General features: G+C 40.0%; 1 protein-coding gene across 1 annotated transcript in view; it reads right to left on the bottom strand.

The window, feature by feature from the left end:
• The window catches only part of otofa (otoferlin a), a 77,241-nt gene extending 53,860 nt beyond the window's left edge, over positions 1-23,381 (bottom strand). Inside the window, exons 1-2 of the mRNA XM_041958102.1 lie at positions 23,104-23,381; positions 14,780-14,838 (exon numbers count right to left, since the gene is read on the bottom strand). Of these exons, the coding sequence (XP_041814036.1) occupies positions 14,780-14,838; positions 23,104-23,185 (141 nt within the window). The 5' untranslated portion in view covers positions 23,186-23,381. The remainder of the gene's footprint in view (positions 1-14,779; positions 14,839-23,103) is intronic.
• Positions 23,382-24,778: the final 1,397 nt, after the last annotated feature.

The following is a 24,778-nucleotide window of genomic DNA, read 5'->3' on the forward strand; positions in this document are numbered from 1 at the left end:
TCTAACATTTTCTGCGCGTATTTATGACTGCACGTTCAAAGACGTGTTATAGTTGGGATGACTGACTGCTCACTCCTCACTCATCTTTAGTGTCCAGTAGGGGCCACAAATGATCAATAACTGCTTCAGTTTGAATTCTTGTTTCTCCTCGGGACAGCACACGGCGGTCACAAAGGTGTTGATGAATTCTTTGTTGGCATTTTCACTCTGAGACTGACATTTTACATCGCTGATGTTTTGAAACATAGATATCGTCTCTCCTTCATTCCATGACTTTTATGCATACATACTGGAAACACAGCCTGCTCTGCACTCCCTGTTCCCCACCCTCACACCCAGTGGAGATCTGCACTCTCCCCAGTTAATATCGTATGTTTCTCTACACATCCAAAAGGTCACACACAGTCCAGGTTCATACTGTGAAGTCTGGAGTAAAACAGATGTCCTCCGGATAAATCTTGAGCTCCTTCAGAGCTGTCTTAAAAAGTTTATTTTAATTAATTTTCCTCTGGAGTTTCCTCTGTCAAGTTTTCAACCACAAATTTTAATTTTGCTGCTTTAGTGTCCCACAAGACATTACCACGAACATCGAAACTTTTCGAAGCACTGATAGCAGCCTGTCTACTCATTAAAATAAATCATTTAAGAAAATCATTTATCAAATACATCAATACAGCAGACAATAAAGAAATCACGTGCAAAGTTTGCACTGCTCTGCAGAATCTTTAAAGCAATATAGCCTACAGGGACAGGTGAAGGTGCAGTGAAATATCCTCTGGGTGAGGGTGTCTAAATTGGAGAAAATAATTTGTTTGGTAGATGAAGGGTGGATGATTTATGCATACATGTGGATTCGGATGAGACGTTCTGCACATCACTAGCACATACATATGTTCCTCTCAAGTGTCCTTGAGATTAAAATAGTCTCTAGCAGCTACAGATGTGCTGTTCTGGAAGGAATAAGACATCACAATGTTTTATTTATCACCACAAACATCTCCAGGTTGTGTAGCACAGACTAAAAACATTGATAAGATTTTTTGGTATCAAGTAAAACAAGAAAAGGCAGCAGTCAAGCAAAACTGCGTGGTAATGAATTCTTTAAAATGTCTTGAGATCTGAAAATTACAGTTTTTCAGGTTGCTCATTACATGTAGCTTAGACATAAACAAGAGAAATTAACCACATCTTTGTTCTGAGTCATTTTCCCCACAAATCTCCCCAGTGATGTCTTCACTAATTGGCTGTGTCAGGCTCATCGGAGACTCAGTATGGTACTTTCAATGTTATTTTCACACCGGTTAGCAGACTCTCTTGAAGGGCTGTCACGTATAAATTACATAAACCCTTTGTCTGCTTATTAGCAGAGTTAGTCAGAGAGGGAATGAGTTGTAATCACATCACGTAAATCAAGTCCAGGTAAGTAGTGTAATTTTTCTATGTGGATATTATTACAACTACTACATCAATGACTGCTAACAGTATTTATCGTCACATTTCCAGTGAGAAACATACTGTCTTCACTTGGAGACTATCTTTCCAGAGGAGTCCAGAGGACTGACAGAGAGCTTCATCACATGGTACAACAACAATCACCTGAAGCTCAATATCAGCAGAACCAGCGAGCTTGTGGTGAACTACAATGCTTCAAATATGGATGTTGCTGCATCTTCAACCCGGCAGCACAGAAGATCTATGCGATCACCACAGTTTCAAGATTAGTGTCACCAATTCAGCATCTGACCAAATGTTAAATAGGGTCACAATGAGTTATGGCATTGAATAATGGTCAGCAAAGTGTGTTTTTAGAACATTACAATGTCATTGTGAAGTGGAACTCAATTTTTTTAAGCCCAAATGAAAGTTAGAATTTGAAGTTAATGAAATCTGATTCTTCTCAAGGCGTTCCAGAGATATCGCATTCACAAAGAGACTGGTTGTTCAAAAGTCTCTTCGTTTTTAAGCGACATTTCTGAACAACCGACAGGATCCAATCTGAAGATCTGTGCCTGTCAAACATCATCTAGGCCCTGAGAGTGATGATTAAAACATTCAAATGAATTGTACATCTAATTTAGTCCAACTGAATCATGTAACTGAACATATTATTCAATAATGAGGTTAATGACTTCGTCCAGCTCATCAGTTGATATAATCATCTTATTTATGGCTTTCTTTATTATTTATGATTTTACAATAGCACAACTCAGGCATGCTGATGTGTATGTATGATTAAAGAAATGAATAAATTCCTTCCTGGAAGTATCCAAAAGTGGCTTGCAGGTTGTAGGGAACTAGAAAATACTGAAAATAGTCTAGCACACTTTGTAAGTTTAAAAAAACATGGTAGAGAATATGATAATATTTTACACTGTAGTTTTGTTGTGAGAAACTTCTTTTTTCTCTTTTGCTTTATCCCAAATTGAAAATGTTCCACTGTTTAACTTCTAATTAAAACTCAATTTACAAGGGAAAACATCCAGATCTCCCCACAGATTTGCTGCTACTGGCTTTACAGACAGAATTATTCATTCACCATGAATCAGATTAATGAAGATAGACATCTTAAGGGAGTGCCTTTGCAATATCATTTAGATTTAGAAAATTCTGAATAATCAAGTAGGTAATATCAATGAGAAAAGTGTGTTGATAAATGCTAAAGGTGCCAAAAGCATCTAAGCAATTCTTATTCACTAAAGCCCTTACAGGCATTAATATGCACATTAGGAGTCTGACAAACATTGTGATGCATGACTCAGCTTTCCCGTGTTGATTAACTATGACAGCGCTGGAAAATTAAGTTTCATTCATTGGAAAGATTAGAAACATGACGAATTCATGTGTTGATTCATATTAAATAAACCACCTCTGAGCCCTCTCTCCTGTTCTACAGTGTCTTGGGAAAAAAGGCTGTATGAGAGCAGGTGATTTAAAACGCATTCACCCCCTGCTGTTGTTGGCCTCTCATTCAGGAAAGCACTGCGGGCTGTCAGGCAAGCGATCCATCAGGATTGTCCCATTAACGAATCCTGGGGTTCCCACCTGCTTCTGGTAGACCTGCCTTCAAGGATCTGTGGACGTGTGTGTGTGTGTGTGTGTGTGTGCGCACTGCATTAGACCATCACTCTGTGCTCTCTGCCCTGAGGCCCCGGAGTCTGTGGTTTCTCTTCCCAGACTTCAGTCAGGTACGACCAGCACTGCTGCCTCTTTCTTAGCTTGGTGCAAATAACAAAATAGTAGTGACTTTACAAGTAGAACAATGACAGAAACGGGACAGATAGAGGAAAAACAGGGTGATAGGTAATAATAAGAGGAAAAAATTAAGTCAGACATAGCATAAAAGGTGGAGTTGGGGTAGAGGTGGGTTTTAAACGGCTTGCATGACCTCCGTGGCCTGCATGAATTTTTGGTGAGTTTTATTATGTTTCTGTCAAGTTTGAATGAAGTGTCTTTTCCGTTGATAAAATTACTGTTTCTGTAAATGGAGTCTGGTGGCTTTGGCGAGAGGATATTACGGCTGTTACTGGTTAAACAAAACTGAACTTACTCTTTATCAAAAAAGTCTGTCTCTGTAGGGATCCTTTCCATAATGTTGTCAGACACTTAGAATAGTAATTTGAGCCTGTCAGTGGCAACAACAAGCACTTTCAGAGGACATACATCGACAAAACGCCCAAAGGGATTACATTGCAGCCTGTTTGGCAGCTGCCAGCCGTCTTGCTCAACACCGGACCAATTTCGAAAACTGTTGTCTCCATTCGTCATTTGGACACAAAATCATGGAAAAAATAGGGTCCACAAACAGATGCTATTCTACTGGAATTTCTTCTATTTGTCCAGGACACTGAAATCATCCAGGACATGTGGACCAGGACCACTTTTTTTCTAAAGCAAACCCTGCACACAACATCATTTTCATTGAGTGAAAATGAAATGTAGGTCAAGCTGAAACAAGCGCACAATTCAACAACAGGGTATAGGAGGTTATTTTATTTGTTTATTTTGTAATGTGTAGGTATGTAGATCTATTAATAGACATGTTTATGTCGAAATAATATACAAGTAGTACGTCTCTCGTGGTATTGGCTTGCTTTCTTATGGACATAATGCACAAAGATAGATATTTGAATGCTTCAAACCAGTGTTTTTTAAGCAGGAGTAATCAAATGTAATTTTTGGCTAATTTTGAAAGCTTGTGTGTGCATGTTTGTTGGTCTGTGTTATATGGGTAGGCAAGAGATATTGATGAATAGGGCCCAACATCTGGGAATTGAATCTATTCGGTTGTTATTTTTTGTTACCTAATTTGGAAAAACTCCTTCAGAGTGATGGTTATTGGCTGAGATCATGGCTAATACAGCTGCACTGCATCTCATTTACAACTAAATCTCCTCCAGTGTGTCTGAAGAGCTGAGAGAGAGGAAGGGAAAGAGGCCCCAGCATGGCGTTAATGTTGCAAGGATGACAGCACATGCAGCTAATGGAGGATATGACACCGAGTATACACATACTAGACTATGACACACACTGTAGCTCAAATGATACATGCACACCACTGCAAACATGATTATGTTTTCTTTATCCAACACCTGGGACACTGGGCAGCCACATTAATTTCCCCAGAGTGAGAAAACCAGTCATTTAATCTGTGCCTGCACTGGCAATACAAACACATGGTGCAGGTACACAGTTCCCTTTCTTCCTTTCTCTTTTCCACACACACAAACACATATTACTAACTTTAAGCTTCCGCTCACAGCTCCCACGTGTCTCAGTGCTTCAATGTCTTCATTCTCTGCTATAACGTCCAATACTACTTATCTGTACAGTAACACACATGCAGAAATCCACAACGTGAAGGCGTAAGCTGTTTATGTTGCCTAAATGCCTTCAGAGCCACTGTGACGGACAAAAGTGCTTACTGTGGTTTAAATACCTACACAGTGCAGACAAATAAAATGAGAGCAGAGAATCCATTAGGGTGAAAAGGGTTCGGGGTGCTTCAGCTCTGCACAACTTCTAAACAATCAAATGCTATTTGTCTTGCAAAAAGCAGAAGATAAACTTGCAATGTTGACTACTGCATTTTTAAGAAGGTGCTATTCTTTCTCAGAAGAAAGCAATTTCAGATGCTACGCAACACTAAGCTGCAAAACATTCACATTTGTCAAGCCAAGCTGTTCTCCAATACACCTACAGCATATTTCTTTCTTTCTGAAAAGAAGCGTTTTAAACTTTTGAAGCTCATCCTTTTTTGTTTTTTGTTATTCAAAAGTAAGATGATTATTTCCAGCATCTCTACTTCACAGGCAGACACACACTCAACTCAAATTTCTGTTGCTTAACTTTTTTAACAGGTACAACAGACATGAATAGTAGCATAATTATGCGATTCAGTCAAATGTCTATGTATGCTGTGCCAGCCTTCTGAATGGCTGCAGCCACTTGAATGAAACACACTGGATTAAATTTATGGACAGTCATTATGTTGCCATGGTTACCCCAGTAAAACCTTTATGCGATGACTATGATGGGAGTCATGAGATAAATATCCTTCTCAATGGGCTATGTGGCTGCTGGTGACAAATGATAAAAATTGTTTTTTTGGGGTGGAAGAGAAAGAGGAGACAAAGTTAAGACAGAGTGAACTGCTGGAGGTGAACTGATCAAGATCTCAGAGGTGTAAGCCCATTTTTTTAGAGTGTGATATGACCTTAAGGCTACAGATGAAAGTGGGTAAAGCTGATGGAGCTTGTTAAAACAAAATGATCACATCTGACAAAGTCAATACTTTGTGCAGTGGAGCAATAAAACAGCAAGTCTTTGCAGATCCCACATACATTTTTAAGATAAAAACAGTGTCTTCTTATTCATAATGGAAAAGTCTGATAAACAACTCCACATGGAGTAGAAACAACATTCTTAAGATCATCATTCATCTATTCTATTGTCAACTATTCACTACTACTCACTCACAAATCACAAACCTCCTTGGTTTGCAACATGAAATGCCGCATTGGATGAATTATGAATTATTATTAATCACTGGCCTCTCGTTGACCAGATTACTCTTGCTTTCTCCTCGTGTGAGGGAGCTGCGTAACATTTTAACTTTGAACATCAATGCTGCCTAGCGTTACGGTTGCCGTTATCCCCTACTTAATTTTACCGACCTACTCTCGTCCACTAAAACGATCGTCTGCCTGAATGCATGTGAATGCAGCATAAAGCACAGACGTAACAAGAACACGACGTTACTGTGTTCTTGTTCTGTTTCGCACCGTTTGTATCTCTGCATGGATCAGATTTGAAGCTGTCAAGTAGTCACCATGCTTCAAACACTGAATGACGCAAAGCTGCTGCAATGCGCCTACCTTCCGTCTTACTCGCTGTATCAAAATATATCACAGATTGTGTGGATAAAGAATTCTCCACTACACTGATATAGAAAAACAACACTGGTCTTATTTTAGATCCTCCTCTATTTTTTGAGCCTGTCTGCAGAACACACATTATTATTCCCAGATCTCCCCCTCTAACCCTCTGTACTGTACACTAATTGGCGGAGTGAGGCCTCTCATTAAAAGTGACAGGTATGATCTCACTAACTGGAGGCCTTGAGGTCTCAGTGGCCTATCAGAGGGGCTAAATGCTCAACTGGAGAGCAGCCGTTACTGCTGTGATCCCACGCTGCAGCATTGTGGTGAGCAGACGCGTGACCTGGCCGTCCTCAGTTTCCCCTGCTCACCATCCTTTGATATCTCATGACTGTTGCCATGGACACAGAGGATGAAAACACTCCTATGATTAATTATAAAGAACGTGTTCTGTCTTTGACACTCACCAACAACAAGGATTGGGAGAAATGTGTTATATTACAGTAAGAGCATTCTTTATGCAGTATGTAGTCTTTTGTTTTGAGTTGTAGTCTTTTGTTTTGAGTTGAAAGGCTTGCTGTGTGTGTGTGATTGTATGATGATGCAGTCCTCTGCGCTTGGATTCTGCAGGCTTAGATGTGTTCTTAAAAGGATAAAAGAGATATGGGTAGACTGCGTAAAGAGGCAGTATAAGCCACCCTCTCATTATAGCAGGCTTTACCAGCCGGCTTCACATGCTATATAATACTCAGGAAAGTGAGAAAAGGGTTTCTCCGCATTCTCTGGATTTGCTGTCATGCACGGCACAAGAGAGGATCCATCTCTGCAGAGGTAAATTATTAAATGCTGGAACACTCGCCTACATACAGTAACCCGACATTACCTCTCATTATGCTTCTTATGATCATGTTTTCTTTCATCTTTTTGTCGAAGGAAAGTAGTAGAAAGTTACTTACATTTACTCTATTAGTGTATTCAAGTATAGATTTGAGGTACTTGTATTTTACTTGGGTATATCTGTTACTTTATACCTCAACTCCACTACAGTTCAGGGGGAAATTTTTACTCCACTACATCTATGTGACAGCTACAGATGCCAGTTTCCTTTCAGAATAAAATGTAAAACAACCCAACAGTACTGTACAGACATAGTGAAAATGAGCTCAACCAGCTACAACATTAAAATGCTACTTACAGGTTAATAGATCAGTAATCAGTCCATCAATTCAGTGCTACTTCTTCAGTATGAGATGTCCCTTCTTTTATAGTAGTGATGCACTTGGTCGAGTCAGTCATTTCTTCTCTCTCTGCAGTTGTGACATTTCTTTTAACTTTTTTTTTATACTTGTTGTCTGTGGTCATTTTTTGTCTTTGTAGTCAGTTTGCTTTGTCTCTTTAGTCGTTTTTTGTTTGCGGTTTCTTGTCTCATGTGTCTGGTTGTTTTCATCTCTTTGTAGTCATTTTTTCCTTTCTTTGTAGTGGTTTTTGTCTATGTGTGGTTGGTTTTATTGTTAGATGGTAGCTGTTTTTTGGCTCTTTGTAGGGAACAAGGCACAGCCTTGCAGGCCGATTCAGTAACCTTTTATTAATAACTAAAAGGAGCAACGTCATCACATAATGAGTACATTTTGCTTATCATACCGCACTTTTACTTAAGTAACCTTTTGAATGCAGGACTTTCATGGGGTATTTAATAGTGTATTTCCATTTTTACTTGAGTAAAGGATCTGAATACTTCCACCACTGCAGCACATACGGTATGTCTGTATGTGTGTCTGACAGTTTGGATGAAACAGCATCCTTGATAGCCAGTTCGGCTGAGAAACTCAGTCTTGTCCAATTCATTGACATCGCTGCATGCTCACTCCATCCTCCCCACCACCAACCCAACTCAGCCTCAATTTACTTTTTCCAATTGGACTGTCTATCCCGGTTTTCATTTCCAGCCCCGCTCTGCTTCTCAGATGTCACTTTATCTGGATGCTCCAATGTCTCCGGATTCATCTCACTTTAATGTAGAATACGCGTCAAATAAAACTACATGGCTGTAGACATACTGACATTAATCTTTCATTCGTCCAGAATGTATATTTATCTGTCACAGCTAGAAGCTCTGGTTACTATTTTTAACAGTCACTGTAATGATACTATGTAAGATCAACTGTTATCAGTAGTTACTGACAAAGTTTGAGTATGTTTTACCCCGCGTTTTAACTACTACGACACAAGTTTAACCCATCAAAAAGTGAGTCTTACTTTAGAATATAAAAAAGCATGGGGACAGTTACAGTAAATGGTGGACAACACAATTTGGAATGAAACTCTTCCTCCAGTTCAGTGGCAGTGTGGACAGGTATGAAAGTCTGCAGCCAGTGAATTGAGTAAAATCTCATTTTGTTTCAAGCTTTACTCTAACAGAACTGCACTTAGCTCCCCAGTTTCTGCTGCGAAAGACCAGATGGTGCAGAGATAATGAACAACGCATTTGTCAAGTAAGCTACTCCACAACTCCTTGAAAATAGACAGCGTTGTGTTCGGAGATAACACTCACCCCTCAATTAAAAACTTTTCTGCTGCGACTGATTTTTCTTTCTTATTTTCAACAATAGGAGCTCTACCTCCTGTTCATCTGGTGCCTATTTATCCAAATGCTGTGTCACACATGGCAAACAAAAGCCCAAGCTGGGAGTGTACTAACTGCTTTTACTAACTAAAAATACATATTTATGGAGAACAAAAGGATAATAACTAGGGATAATTCATCCCAGTGTTTCTGTGCAGGATGGGTTTTGAGATGGGATGTTATATGGAGTTGTCGATCTGTAAATTGGTCCAGACCGCAAAATCTCAAAAAGTATTGGATGGATTGCCATGAAATTTCACAGACATACATGATCTGTAGGATGAAACCTAATGAGTTTGGTGGTCACCTCACTTTTCCTCTAGCAGCATCAAATCAAAAACTCAATTAGTCCAATACTTTGTTAATACTAAAATATAACAGATTTGGGCTAATTAGAACATGCTAAACATCATACCTGTTAAACATCAGCATGTTAGCGTTGTCATTTTGAGCATGTTTGATGCTAGTATTTAGCTCAAATCACTGTTGGGCCTAAGAACAACCTCGCAGAGCTGCTAATGTGGCTGTTGACTCTCAGTACTGTCACAAACTGAGCTGTGCTTCAGACTCACAAACCGCAAAACACTGACTTGACAAGAAATGCACTGAATTAATCAACATTTGAATTTGTTATAGTTTTCTGTGTTTATGTATATTTTCTTCTTACATTGTCAGATAATGTTCTATTGTTAGGACCTTTTCTGTGGATTGCTCTGCTTTGTGTCATTGATTTTCTTTGTTAAATTTTGCCTGCTTGGTGCCTTGTCACTCTTGAGAGCGAGTCTTTAAAGCAGAGGAGTTACGAGCTGATGCACATGAATACACACAGAAGCAGCAAAAGAGACGTGGGTGCTTATATATTTTTCTTCTCCTAAGAGGTCACACAAAGTAAAAACATAGCATTCCCTAAAGAAATTACATTTTTGTTATATATCTCTGTGCGTGCGCATCAGCACACTTGTTTAATTCTACTGTTTTTTCATTTTAAATCCACAATACTAATGCATAAACCAGACTAAAAGCAGAAAGTAATAAAATTATGTGATGCCAACTGATTCCACTGTGCTCATTTTGGCTGCTTGCATTTCGGCTTTCAGCTTTTCCAACTCTAAGTGGGCAAAGAAAAAAATTCTGCACAGATCATCATTTATTCAGTATACTCAGAGATGGGAAAGCACCTCCCTGGAGCAACCCTGAATCTTAAAAAGTGGTGAAATTCATACTATTTTTAGCACGAGCAATACTCCAGCTTGTCTCAAGTCCAGAAGCACCGCTTTTCCTCACTGGTGGTCAGTAATGCATCACCTGAAATATGACCTCCAGAGGTGGATCTAATGCATGAAGTTGTGTTTTAAGATTGGTTTATACTCCGGTGGCTCACTGAATATGAACCCTGTACTATTGGGCGCGACTATATTAGTTTAAAAACCTCACCCTGATAGTGATATGTTCTCATATAACAGATATGCCTTACTTGAGTGCACTAACTTCCCAAACTTGATTACCAAGGCAAGTTTGGTGGAAGTGACCTCACTGTGGTCTCTAGCTGCTCTCTGTGGTTGGCTGTGGATGTCAGTGGTGAAGGCCTACAAGAGCATCAACGGTGACAGAGGGACTACTAAAACAGCAACCTGTATGCTACTGATTTCTTGTGCAAATTAGGTTTTATCTGGAATTTCATCTATGGCTTTATCGTATTTAGTGGATAATGTTAACTGGCAATGTTTTGTACTGTATGGAAATCAAATGTAGCATGTTTGAGGTGGATGGTTGGTGTTCAAAACACAGAACTTTGATTCATAACCTGAATTCCTTTGGTGGTTAGGTTTAGGCAACAAAAGCACTTTATTTACAGTGAGGGAAACATGTTAATTAAGTAATCCTGCCATGCCTCATGCTTCCACTTGGGGTTGATAATTAAATTAATACTAAATCAAGACCACAGTGCTTCCCTAACCTTAAAGAACTGTGAGCACCTTAACAAAAAGTTTGCATCTAAAGTCACACCTTAGATGTGAAGTGTTGATATTGTAGGGAAAACTAACGAAATATATTGTCAGTGAATATTTTGTTGACACATTCAGTACCAACATTTCCTGGTAGATGCTCATTAAAGGGGAACTCCTATGACTTTACACATCAAAGTCTGTTTACAGGTCTCTGGGAATATTACTGCATAAGTGAAAAAGTTGTATAAAGCCTTTTCTGGATCCACAGGGAGCTGTGCGAAGTTTGATAAATTGCCTCAAGTGATGTCAGACTTCAAGACTACATGTTTAAAAACGAATTAAGTGTGGGGTGTGGGGTTTGAAAGAAGTGATCTTGTCAGACCTCTGTAGCCCACTCCTCATCTTTACTTGAGGCTAACGGCTTGAGGCTAAATTAGCTGCTTTAAGAACAACACACCAGAGTTGCCAACCTGCGCTGCACTGTGGGTGACGTAGGTGGCAGGTTTTGATAAGGAAGAAAAATGTGTGTAATGAAAATGATGATATCTCTGGTTCTGCGCCATCGATTCTGATCCTTTTTGTTAAACTGTCCACTTCGCAGATGTTAAAGAAGTGTAATTCTATATTGGTCAGTATGTACACAATAACCTAACCCTAAACACAAAAAAAGCCACGAAAAAGTCATGGGATTCAAAATTTGGCTTTACATCATTGCAAGACTCTCATTAAAAAGTCAGACTGCACTTAACACACTGTAGGCTGCAGCAGATGGAAGCTAGTGGAGAAGCAATGTTCTTGCATTCATTATGTTTGCATAATAATTCCCCTTGCCGTGTCTGCATAGTTCAAATCTCTTGACATCTTGTTTGTAAATCAAACAAACACACATTCCTTGTCAAATTCTTGCATATCTTTGCATCTCTCTGTCTTTTGGGCATACACTGACAGGGACACATATACAGTAGCTACATCTATAGTCCCATATTCAGTGGGCCCTGTGGTCGCATACAGTACTTGCAGGGTTTTCTGTTCTTTGCTCCAGTTATGCCCAACTAGTGAGGGGGAAGCCCTGGTGTACTGCAGCTAAAAGCCAAGTCCCATCGTGAAATGAATAATGAATACAGATTCCCCATCCAGTCTATTCGCATACTAGTTCAAAGGCGTCCTGCTAGTCCATGCATAAAGCAACAAGACACACAACGCTATGCTAATGGCCCTCAACTCCAGGGGCTGGACTGAGCTTACTGAGCCATGCAAATGTTCCAGTGCTGAGGATGAAGATGTCAGATGAGGAGGATGTGATGAGGAATTGCTCGAGTGTTTGCTGGGGGCAGGGGTGGTTGGGGAAACGGTACGTGTACGCTTGGGCACCAGCCCAACACCCACAAATATACACAGACTCAGGAACTACTGGAAGCACAAGTTGTCCCAAGGGAAGCCTGGACGTTTTATTGATGCTGAGTGATGCTAACGACCTCCCCAGCACTACAGGACTGAGACGAGAGCATCGGGTGAGGCTGTCATAAGAGATCACATATCAGTGCAGTTCTATACCAGCTACTACATTCAAGCCTCAGGAATAATATAATGCACAATTATAAATATTTCTGACATATTTTTCTGTTTTGTCTAGTTTTCTTTCCTATATTTGACCCATAATGCAACAAAAACAGCATTTTTCAGCAGGGACTGCGTGCATATGTGTGTAAGTGTGTGTATGTGTATGACTACGCATGGGGCAAAATATGTAGTCATTTAGCCATTTTCCTGATTAGACTGAAAACAAAAGCCTGGTTATCAGCAACGGAAGCAGCACTCAGCCCATCAAAGGGCAAATGTTTTTCTTTGTAAAAGCAAGCAGCTCAGAGAGGAAAAAACCTCTAGTAAAACCTCCCCTGGGAAGGTACTCTATGTGTTTGAGGCTCCCTTTCTTTTGTTTTTCTTAGTTCATTCCCTGACTTTATCCCCCTACCTCTGCTCTGTCTCTTTTGCTTCCACTCTGTGTGGATTTCCTTCAACACTTCTCTCTTGATCCCTCAATCCTCATCTCTTTCATATTCCACCCTCCCCGCCGCTTATATGACTCTTTGCATTTCAATCCAACGTAACATTGGTTTCTCAGTGTGACAGGAGCCTGCAGGAATCCTACTGGGAACATTTCCCAGCAGCCCTAGTGAAAAGAGGTTGATCGGCCAGCACCAGAGGGGCTCCAGTAAAATCCTTAAGGTACTGAAGGCTCACTCAGGTCACAGAATCATTTTTTTGTAATTTCCTGGACCTTAAGTAAAGTTCATATCCAGTAAACTTTCTTTTTCAGTTTAAAAGAACTTCTAGTTCTGGCAGAAGAGATATCTAGAGGACCAGCTTTTCCTCACTGCAGTGGTGGAGTGTGGATTCCGTAGTTTAATTACAACAGAGCAAGTGTTCAATGTCATGCATGGGTGGACGCCACTACCTCGGCTTCGTCTCTCTGTCCCTGATAGGCCATCAGTGAGCAAGAGAGGGCCATTAGGAGACACTTGGCAGGACATCGACCATTTGCAAGTGAGGATCAGTAAGATTTGGGATTTGAGCATTAATTGGGTGATAAGACGCTTCACAGCATGAAGGTCCTGGGTTTGTGTGGATACGCGTCTCTGTGCAGCCCAGTGTCTCATTACATCTATATTGGATGATTTTGCACCACACTATTTCTGTGCAATGGCAATTTTAAGTGCAAATGCAGGCAATAGTGTGTCCTGTATGTACTGAGCCAGAGAGGAAGAATGTACTTTAAAGAGAACTAAATTGCTCTTAGACGATAATGTGTAATAATTAGTTTGCCTGACTGACCTGTTCAAGATGTACCCTGCTTCTAACACAATGCATGCTGGGACAGAGTCAAAATGGATGCATCTGATCTTTAGCAGCAATGCAGAAAGAGATCTCTTTAAATGTAAACAGCAGCTGGACAATATTCATATGTATTACACTAAATAGAATAAATAAACAACACATAACAACATTGATGAATACAATGTTGTTGAATACAATTGTGCATTTAGCAACTTGCTGCTGGAATTAATTGCATATCATATCATATTCAGTAGCACAAGGAGGTTATATTTTCAGTCTGGTTTGTTGGTTTGTTTGTCTTGCAGCAATATTAAAGAAAAACTACTGGCATTGAGTGGAAGGATGTAGCATCGGCCAAGGAAGAGCACATTACTCCGTTCGATTTATTCCAAATCACAGAGCGGATGCACACATCACTTTTCAGTTTGTAAACATGGCAAGATAGGGCATTTGGCCTGCTATATATCTTAAAATCCAGTAGAATCCATTGTAGAAATACAATGACTCAATATCATTATCCTTATTCATGGGCAGCAGGAATCCTCTGGGGTACCTACACATGTAGTTGCTCAAACTTCATACAGAAAGCAATCGTTACGCAGCACTCAGGTACAGTGGTTTCATGGAAGAACCGGTACCATTGCAACATAGCCACAGTTTAAGCATATTCAGGCATATACAGTGGTTGCACTTGCAGGTGTATATGTGACATTTTCCTGTACTCACTTATGTCTAATAATACAGCCTGTTAAGTTTGAGTTGGATTAATGTTGCCACTTAAATCTAACAACAGGTACACATTAAAAGTAAAAAATGAGCCCATTACCTACTTAATGTCTACCTGTTATTGACTTCCCGACAGGTTCATTAACAAAACCTGCAGCCTTGTTATCTGCGGTGTACATTGGAAGGTTGTGGTTTCTATTAAGAGATAATTGCTGATTGGTCATTATCTAGGTGGGTTAGTGTATGACAGAGGAAATGAAGACACTGACCTCATTAAAGTGAGCCACCTCCTCACAGTTCTCTGCCACACGGCTGTAGAAGGGCAGACCTGGAAGGCAGGGAGGGATTTATGAGTTAAACACAGGTAAATTGTTGGATAATGACATTGCAATTACTTGTCATTTCAATTAGAGTGGGTGGACACACAGCATAGGCAATTTATGTAATTCATACATAATCCAATTTTTACATTGCTTATAAAATACACTACATTGACTTGTTTTTGGCTTATAAAAAAGCAGCGTCACATTTCACATCTAAGATAAGATAAAGTTAGAGATATTTCACGCTGTTAGAGACATTTACCTCGTAAAATTCTCAAATGTTTAAATTGGAAGAACTGTTTGAGGCCCAAAGACGTAGAACTATTCAATATTTCACAAAGAAAGGCGCATATTCAGTCCAAAGTCCTACAAAATACACTCCTTCATATAAAGTAGTTAAATCTAGCTCCACCTCGAGCAGCTACAACAGTACTACTTACAAGCTGATGCATCAGTATTAGCCATCTATTAGTGTAGTATATAACAAACAATAGTCACAGGGGCTATTTTAATTTTCTTTCACTTTAAATACATCTCCTGCTAACACTTCTATAATCTGACTAAAGAAGGATTTATTTCTTCTTGTTGGTTCTTTGTTTGTCTTCTATGTCCTATTTACCTTCTGAAAGGGTAATGTACACTCATGTTTCTTTTGATAATCATTGTCATCTCAGTTTAATGCATCATGTTTACAGATATCTGCATATGAATGGAGAATCTGAAGGCATGGAAGAAGATTTTGTACTGGAAGCATTCTGGTTTCCGTTTGTAGTCCGAGTAGTATTGACCAACCCTGTTTCAGCAGGCTTTGGTTGAATGCGGGTAAACAGTCAATATTGAGAGCAAAAGCAGCCACACACTGGCTGAAATGCAAAGTCATTGTCTGATGACAACTTAGCTCTTCATTTGCTTTTCTTTACTCATTTATACGCATTTATATGTAGACATCTCTTTATAGAGATTATCTGAATCTTAAATTGCTGTCAGACTGTAACAACAGTTCCAATTATTTTAAATGCAGGACTATTAGAGTAAAAGTACGTAGCAAGTACAGGATGTCAATGCTTTCTCCACCACTGTCTGTCAGATAAAGGTTTGATACATGAATGTATCATTACATTTAGGTACATTTATCAACATTAATATCCTCCCATTGCTGACTCTGTTTGCATGTGTCACGTTAAAGACCAGTGAAAAGACAAATTATCACCTCAAGCACCTGAAAAACACACAAATGACAGAGACTGTACGGAGCCACTGGAGACAGAAAAGAAATGCAGACAATTAAATGGCAAGAATTTAACTCACAACGTGACAGGATAAAAACAGAGGAGCAACAGAGAGAGAAAAAAAACACACTTACAACTAAAATAAAAGATTAAAGAACACAATTGTACAGAATTTCCACACACACACAGTCTCTTTAAATGACTATGAAAACAGTTCTATGTTGATGCAGTGTGCACTTCAGGTTAAACACGGGGCAGAGAGCCAATCACTGGACAGTCAACAGACTCACTCATGCATGATACAGCCTGAGTTCACCTGGTTGCTTTGTAATGCTCATGAATGGTGCCGAACTGCTGTGTGCATTCTGCTTTGTTGCTGTAGTTTGCTTTGTGTATCTGAGGCTTTGTGTGGGTGCTGATGTTTGTTTGGGTGCGTGTGGACAGCTGACGTGTACTGACACACATTCATACAGCATGTATATATTTACATAGACGCACATACAAAGTTAATTACAGCCCCTGCCAGTTTGGTTGTAATAATAAGTTTGAATAGGAATAAACTGGTTCCACCTGGCTCAGGTGTATTTCTGTCATTATATGTGTTGAAGGTATCTTTTCACACATTCACAGAGCCAATAATCTCAGAGTTTAGAAAGAAAAAAAGAGACATTAACATGCAAAAGGAAAACAAAAAATCTAAAAATGTTTTGCTTCATACAATCTCGTCAGTGTAATTTTACCAATATAATTAGCCCATTTTGACTCAAGTTCATAATCTCTTGAACAACTGCTCCCATCTCTCTTTTCCATCACTCCTCACTCTCTACAACCACATCCTTTGAAGTCATTTTTAGAAAATAAACATGACTAAAATTTCAGAGAGGGAGAGAGACAATATTCCTTCTACATTATTCAAACTGAGCCAATGAAAACACTGTCATGCCAGTGTTATCATCGTGGGACGTGAGTTTAGAAAAGCAGATCACATGAAACTTATGTAAGGTGCTCCACACCGAACTAAAACAACGCTCTACTAATCAGCTGCCTTTTGGCCTTGGGTGGAAACAGTGAGATATAAAGCGATTGAGAGCAAAATGTGGAGCGGCATTGAAAGAATCGACCTGTGGTGGAGGAATGAAAAGGAATGGAGAGTACATTTTTGTTTTGAGCAGACAGACTGAGAGGAAAAGAGTAAAGGGATGGCAAACACTGTGAAAGACTCAGGCTAAAATAAATGAAGGGGCACAAAGGTGTTTTTTTAAGCTTTTTTTTTTCAATTTTACCTGGACCTATGGAGCATAAATATTGAGAAGAATACAAAAGTGGAAAGCATTTTGTGATCTTGCCTTAATGTCCGGGGTAATCCGAGTTTCTGTGTACGCCTCTGAGCATCTCATCTTTGTTGTTCCATACTGTGATTTAATTTAGCCTTATTTCCTGAACAATTTATGAGCCCAACAAGAGATGGTGTACATCCTAAATAGGTACCACAATTGAAAACAGTAAATGTCTGCTCCAGCAGAGGATGTAAACAAAAGAGTTTCCGTGTGCCACAGGGAGGAAAAGGAAATTAAATGATGTATATAAGACATAGCAGATGGCACAAAGCTCTGTTTCAGTCCAGAGAATATTGAAGAGTTTGAGTTACAAAGGTGACAAACTACACAAGCAGCAGCGTGGATGTCAAGAGGTTTGCTAAATGGTAGATGACAGAAGAAGAGGGTTGGGCTAAATGCAGCAAGCTCCAGTGCAGGGGTCATCAACTCGATTTGTCTGAGGGCCAGAATTTTTCTAAGCACTCACAGTGGGGGCTGGCCTCAAAACAACAACAAAAAAAATTATTTAGACCTAATAAGGCTATTATTGTTTAAGATTGTTTTCTTTCTCACAAAGTCGATGTTATCTTATGATCTTGTATCAGTGTGAACTCCTAAAAAAAACTGGAAAATCCATAATGATAGATACAGCACTAGAAAAGGCTCTCAAACTTCACCAAGGAGGCAGTCAGTACTCAATACAAAACCCACAGTTCAACCACCAATGAATGAGTCCTTAGCTCAAATCCTTTTCTGGATCTCAGGTAGCAAACAAACTTAAGTGATACCTCTTGTGTCTAATGGACCAGCTTAATGATTCTCCAACAACTCAGGAGTAACCTCCTGTATCCGGACAGCACGCTGCTGACGGCTTCAGGAAATTACCACGTGGGGAGCCGCTGGTGGATCCACGGAGTAGAGAGGATGAAGATGAACAATAAACTGATTCTGTAGAACTCATGAAATATGAATTACAGACTTTTTGGCTTGTTGCAGGGGTTGGCAGGCTAATCTACGACCACCCTCAGGACAGACTGGGCCTCTTCGGCTGGTGAGTAATGTAATGTTAGGTGTACGCATTTTCTGAATTTTTTAATATTCTGTTGCCTTGATTGGAAGCTTTGGCTGGCCGGATGTGGCCCATAGCCCGCCAATTTACCGTCTGCGCTGCAGTGGAATATCTTCAAAGTGGAAATCATGTTTTAATTTCTAATTCAATTCCACAGTGTGGATGTGATCCTGCAGTGCCCCAGCCTATATGCAACAAGAACTGGAGTGTCGCTCTTTGATAAAGCCAAGAGCTACAGATAACAGCAAGGAATCATCAAAGACTTGTCATGAAATCAATTAAGTTTTGATGTTGCGCCTTTGAAGAAGATTTTATTCATTGTCCATGGTGCCAGATAATAATGAACCAGTTTAAGCCTGACTGGACGGGAAACTCCACAGTCTTCTTTATTGCTTTTTATTATATGACGCCTTAAACACAAGCAATTCAGCGATTTATGGTTTTTATTTTCTCAAACCAAAGATGTTTGATTCCGGATTATGTGTGCTGTTAGACACTACATTAGGTTTATTTCCCTGCCGGGTAGAACATGTGTACTCAGCCTTGCACACATAACAACTCCCCACCAGCCTCTCCAGGCATCTTATATGGTTCGACATGCTCAGGGTGGGCTGGGACTTCCTAGCAGACCCCTTCCTCTCCAGACAGGAAGTTGTTTGAGCTGAAAGTACTCAGGAAGCTCTGCTGTCAGGGAAGAGCACAACTCAAAAACAGCTTTAACAGCAGTTAAAGAGGCTGGGGAGGCAAGACTGATGCAAATACTATGAGTACAAGAAGAATTACCACACAATATGCATCAGCTTCAGGCAGCAATAAAAACCCTAATTATTATGTCTTTAAATCTAATTGACAGAAAAAAGAGATGGAAAGCTGAAGGGAGAAGACAAGGATAAACAGTTTAATTTCAGGATGTGAAGAGGGTAATACAATTTCCCATTAAAAATGACTGCACCATCTGTGGCAAAGTAATTGATAATGAAGCCTCCGTTCCATTTAACTAGAAAATACATTTTCCTAGTGTTGGTAAAACACTGAATAATTACTCATCTGAAAACAGTGTTGTTTTAAATTGAACTAGCCATATGGTGGGCGCTGTGGTGATTCAGTGTACGATGGGTTTGATTCCAGCTCATTTCTGTTGTTGCACTGCTCTCTCTCACCCACTTTTCCTATGCTCTCTGTTATCTAATGACCCATAAATATCAAAATGCATAACACACACTTTACAGCTGACCATTCAGATGAAGAGATATCGTTCTTTCCTCTCTAATCAAACCTCATGCCTTCCACCACAGGATTTGGCTTCCAATCTCCAGCTAAACAAAGAAGCCTTCCAGAAGTAGCATAGGCATTGCAGTCTAGGCTAACATAGAGCATAGAGCCCCACTTGGAGGACATATTATTGGGCCAGAGAGAGGACAATGCCTGAAGATAACAATAAAACAAAGCAATTCAATGGTGCTATGGAAGAAAATTTATGAAGCCCTATAAGAATTTCACATTCATTGCTTTCAGCTCTCAAACCCTACTGTACACAACTGCTCAGCCCTAATCCCATGTAGTGCCTCTCATGTTAAAGCATATATTCAGGTGACAGAGGTAAATATCACTTTCTCTTAATTAAGAAAAACTGTTTAAAAACTGTTGTTCTGAGGGTGTTTCCAGGAGACTCTTATTAACATCTGGATGAAATAATTATTCCATCCGCTGAACGAGAAAAAACAGTTTGATCCGTTTTTCAACTTGCAGCTGACAACGTTTCCCAAAACAAAGATGGCAGCGCGAAACGCGAAACGTAAAAATCGTAATCTTCGAAGACACTGAGATTTCAGTCCAACTAGTGGCAGGTGGTTTTCAAACATCGCCGGTTAACTGTTGGTTAACCTGAATGTGCGCTAACTTTAACCTTACATGAGAGGTGCCGCGCAAATTATGCCTAGCGAAGCACCAAACAGCAGATACGGTTAGCGACTAGCGTTAGCTAGCTGGTAAGCTAGCTAGTGGAGCATTTAGCAGCTAGACAAACAGACACATTTCAGTCGGGAGTTGACAAAGATTTAAAAAAAGGAAAAAGAAGACAGAGCTACAATACAGCGATGTGACTTACATTCACCAGGTGTCCAGAAACACAACTCCAGACGAAAGACAGAGTCGCTCCATAACCGCTGGATATGTAAATAAGCTGCTGTTTGCTAACAAGTTCGCCATATCAACAAACAAACTTGTTGCCGACGCCCCCAAGTGGCCAAACTCCTCAATTACATCGTATTCCGTGACCTAATGATGATTTTCATATATATTCCCATGATTTTACCTTCTATTTATATCACAATTTATTTTTATGGCTGGTGCCAGACAAGATTGACACCAGAGTATTTAGATGCGGTCACACATTTTGACAGCTGTGATTTCAGTGTACAGACATTTCTGACCCATCAGATTATGTGGTACCGCAGGAGTAATACATATTTTCGAAAGAAAGTTAAAAACTTATGTCTTCACTTCAGCCTCTAACTAGCCATGACTTCCTGATACAGGTCTGAAACTTCTGTGCTTTGTTTAAAATTGTTATTTATTATTTAATTTATTTTACTTGATTTTTTTCTTTCTTTTTTTTTTTTTTTTGCATTCAATGCAATCTGTGTTTATCTATTATTTACTATTTTATCCTGTGGTTTTATGCATTGTCTTTTTTCTTAGTTTCATCCTTATTCCTTATTCATTACCAAGTGGGTTTTATTCTCCATCTTATTTTACACTTGGTGCACATAATTTCTTTTGTGTAAAGCTGCAATTCCTGCATGAAAGGTGCTATACAAATAAAGAAAATAAGTTTTATTATTTTTATTATTATTTGGGATTTACCCAGGTAAATAAAGGCATCACAATAAAATAATATATAAGGGTTACATTTTTAAAAAAAACAGCCGTCAAAATGTGTGATTCTGTCTAAATACACAATTTTTGGTTATACCTATGAAAATAAAGGATAAGTATGTTTTTTGTTTTGTTTTGTTTTTTAAAAAAACACTTTTACAGTGACAATACAGGTGAAATTCCTATCCAGGTCAGGTGATGGGTTACAGAGCATGGTATAACAGCTACTGTTTACAAATGTTGAAAACCTTTGTCATTTTCTATTGTTGCCATGTATCACCTGTCTTTCAACTAGAAAAAAACTTGCATGTGCACCTCTGCCTTTTCTTTTACAAAGAAATTCCTCACAGAGAATCATATACAGAATTTGACATAAATAAAAACCAGTGAAAGTCACTTGTGCCTTGAACTGGACAGAGGATACGAAATTGCACTGACTGAATCAGAGGCTGTGGGGCAAAAATTGAGTTAAAAAAACACACACACGCACACACACACACACACATACGTGTTTTCTTCAGCTATTTGAAATTACAAACAGTTCCTGTGCTGACAGTTGGACCATGGGGGAAGAAGAGTACACAATAATAGTTGACTTGGTTGACATGGTTCATGTAATATCAAGACCCTGGTGAATTCACTGCGGCACAGAGCACAACACTGACACCCATCCTCTCTCTAGTGCACACACACACACACACACACACACACACACACACACACACACACACACACACACAGAGCAGTGGAGAGAGGAAGAAGGCGTGGTGGTCTTGTAACATCCTGCACAATCCTAATGCTGACAGCCAGAGTGGAATTAGAGATCAGCTGGGATTCAACACCTGATCTGCCAGGGAGGACTGATCGCTGTCCAAGGTGCTGAAACACACACACCTCTCTCTCTCTCTCACACACACACACACACACACACACACACACATCACTCACACAAAGAAACATATGATATCAATGAATGGATCCACTGAAATCCCTCCCAATGTCCCCCCAGTGAGCAGTAGGAGAGACAGGTCAGGTGTTAGAATAATGATCCTGTCGGAGCTTTGAAACGCCAGAGAACTAGAGGATTGGCAATTACCCCGAAGGCACAATAAAGAAGACCCCCCACACCACCACCTTTAACACCCTCCTCTGCGATAAATGCCATCAGCCAAGTCAATTGTAACCTATAATGAACTCTTACCTTTATTGCTGTATGAGTAAAATGAGCCATGGAAACCTCAAGTACCTCAAGTACCTTTTCTTTTTGTGGCTGTTATAATATTCTAACGACCCGTATTCATGTCTGAGAGAAGTCCATGTACTGACAGCTGGATATAACATGTGTGATGTTGCTTTATTAGCAAGAATATTAACACATTATTTCATATTAAAGCACATAACATGAATATTAGGTAGTATAAATGCTTACATAACAAGCGCAAAATGATGAAATAAACTCCGATAAAATGGTTGGATTTTTGTGTGGCTGGCTAATCTTTTTAATCTAATAGGCTGCTGATTGTGTTTTAGGTTTCTCTTTCTCTCTTTTATGTGAAGATTGTGTCCTTCCGTGGATAAAGGGGCGCATCAGAGCGCAGCGCGTCTCCGCTGACCGCTGATCCAGGACGGCTTTCCCCAACTTTTTACGCAACCAGGACCACTGATTGTCTGCCATTAAGTCGTTTAGCAGAAATCAGATACGGCCACGCCGCACGGGGTGATTCAGTTTCAACACATGCAGGCTGTAACACAGAAACGCTTCGGTTAAGGATGCCCTACCTCTGAATGTAACTTTGGCGATCCGGTCACCTTTCCCCCGTAGGTGAGCGACCGTCTTCAGGTGAACCATTAAAGACATCATTAGCCCACACTGGTCAGGGGAGTACTCTTTACTCCACACAGGTAAAACTTGAACCGGTTTGGTGCAGTCTGTGTTTAGTGATCTTTAGGCGAGCCTCTCCTTGCGCCCGGACACAACAATCCTTTTTTTCCATACAGGCAGCATGTAGAGTACTTTGCGTTTTATTTTCTCGTCTAACAGGAACAGAAACGGTGAATTAATCACAGGCTCCAGTGAACAATCTGTCTCGCTCCGTGCTGCGTGGCTGCTGGGTATGTCGCGCATCTCCGGGCTGGCACTTGGTTTTACTCTGCCTGTCGTGCAGGAAGGGCGGGGGGTGGGCTTCAGCTTGGGCGAGGGGATGGTGGATGCTCTAATTGCAGATCACATCAGTCCAGTCCTGGGATTTCAGAGAAATCTGCTTCCTCCTTTTCTCCATTAAGTAAAAGAATCCTCCTGTATGATTTAACAGATTTATATTCTTTCTTCACTTCACTATATCTTCACTGCAGACTCAAAGATGAATTTATATTCACTCATTTTACAGTAAATTCATTAAAGGATAGAAGGTTTGAACAACGTGTGTGTCTTAAATAATAATCTCCTTTTAGTGCTTGTCATATCAATAGTATTAGCCCTTTGATATTACTGTAAAGACAATTTACCACGACCTTCTCAAGCTGTATTGTAGGATTAAATCTTGTTCTTTAGGACAGATGCTGAATAAACTGCAGCTTCCAGGTATCGCCTTGCCCCCTTACAATGGAGTAAAGGTAACTAAGGTCAGTGGTAAAATTAGTGTTGCCATTTGCTCCCTGTCTGATGCTGGGCAGTGGCTCTGCTTTCTGAGAACCACATCTTACCTGCAAGCCGAGGCACTGTAATCCATGTATCTGTTACAAAGAAAGACCAGCAGGTAGGCAGCTGTGCCAAGAGTTGTCAAAACTCCAGTCCAGGTACCTGTCAAGGCCCTCAGGGGGACCTCAAGGAGGAAAACGAAGGATAACTAACTGGTTCACCAGATGTTGCTGCAATGACAAAAAAGTGAGATCAAACTTACCCAGAAAGGATGTATGCAAACCTGACACTGAATCTCCCCCTCATAGCATATGAAAAGTCAAACGCTGAAGAATTTCTTCAGGCATGCTGCTATTTCCAGGAGCGGCACAGTTGCGCTGATGGCAGCATGAGTCCTCTCCTGTGACAGTGCTGTGATTTTTCTGGTCCTCGACATCCTGGCAGGCACAGGAGCAACTCAGCACAGCTTATTGGTCCTGCCAAAATACGGAAAGGACTGTCAGATAGGACAGAAAACGGCCTTGTGTGTTAGTATATACTGTGTGACAGTGTTTAGTTGAGTCTAAATTACTTCAATGTAAGAAAAATCAACTTAAAAGCCAGGTGTTATTATTATTTTCCCCTTCCTCACTGATATAAATACACAATAATATTGAACAGCACCACAGACTACATCCTGTTGTATTAGACTGCATTCGTTTTAGCAAGTTCTACCTAATAAACAGGTGTGTGTCTCTACAGAGAGTCTAGGACAGGCTTTCCCTCTACGCCTGGTGCTGCTGTTTTCTGAAAATTCCCTTTTTTTTCTTTGTTTAA

Source organism: Chelmon rostratus, chromosome 18, assembly GCF_017976325.1.
Source record: "Chelmon rostratus isolate fCheRos1 chromosome 18, fCheRos1.pri, whole genome shotgun sequence".
NCBI classification, from domain to species: Eukaryota; Metazoa; Chordata; class Actinopteri; order Chaetodontiformes; family Chaetodontidae; genus Chelmon; species Chelmon rostratus.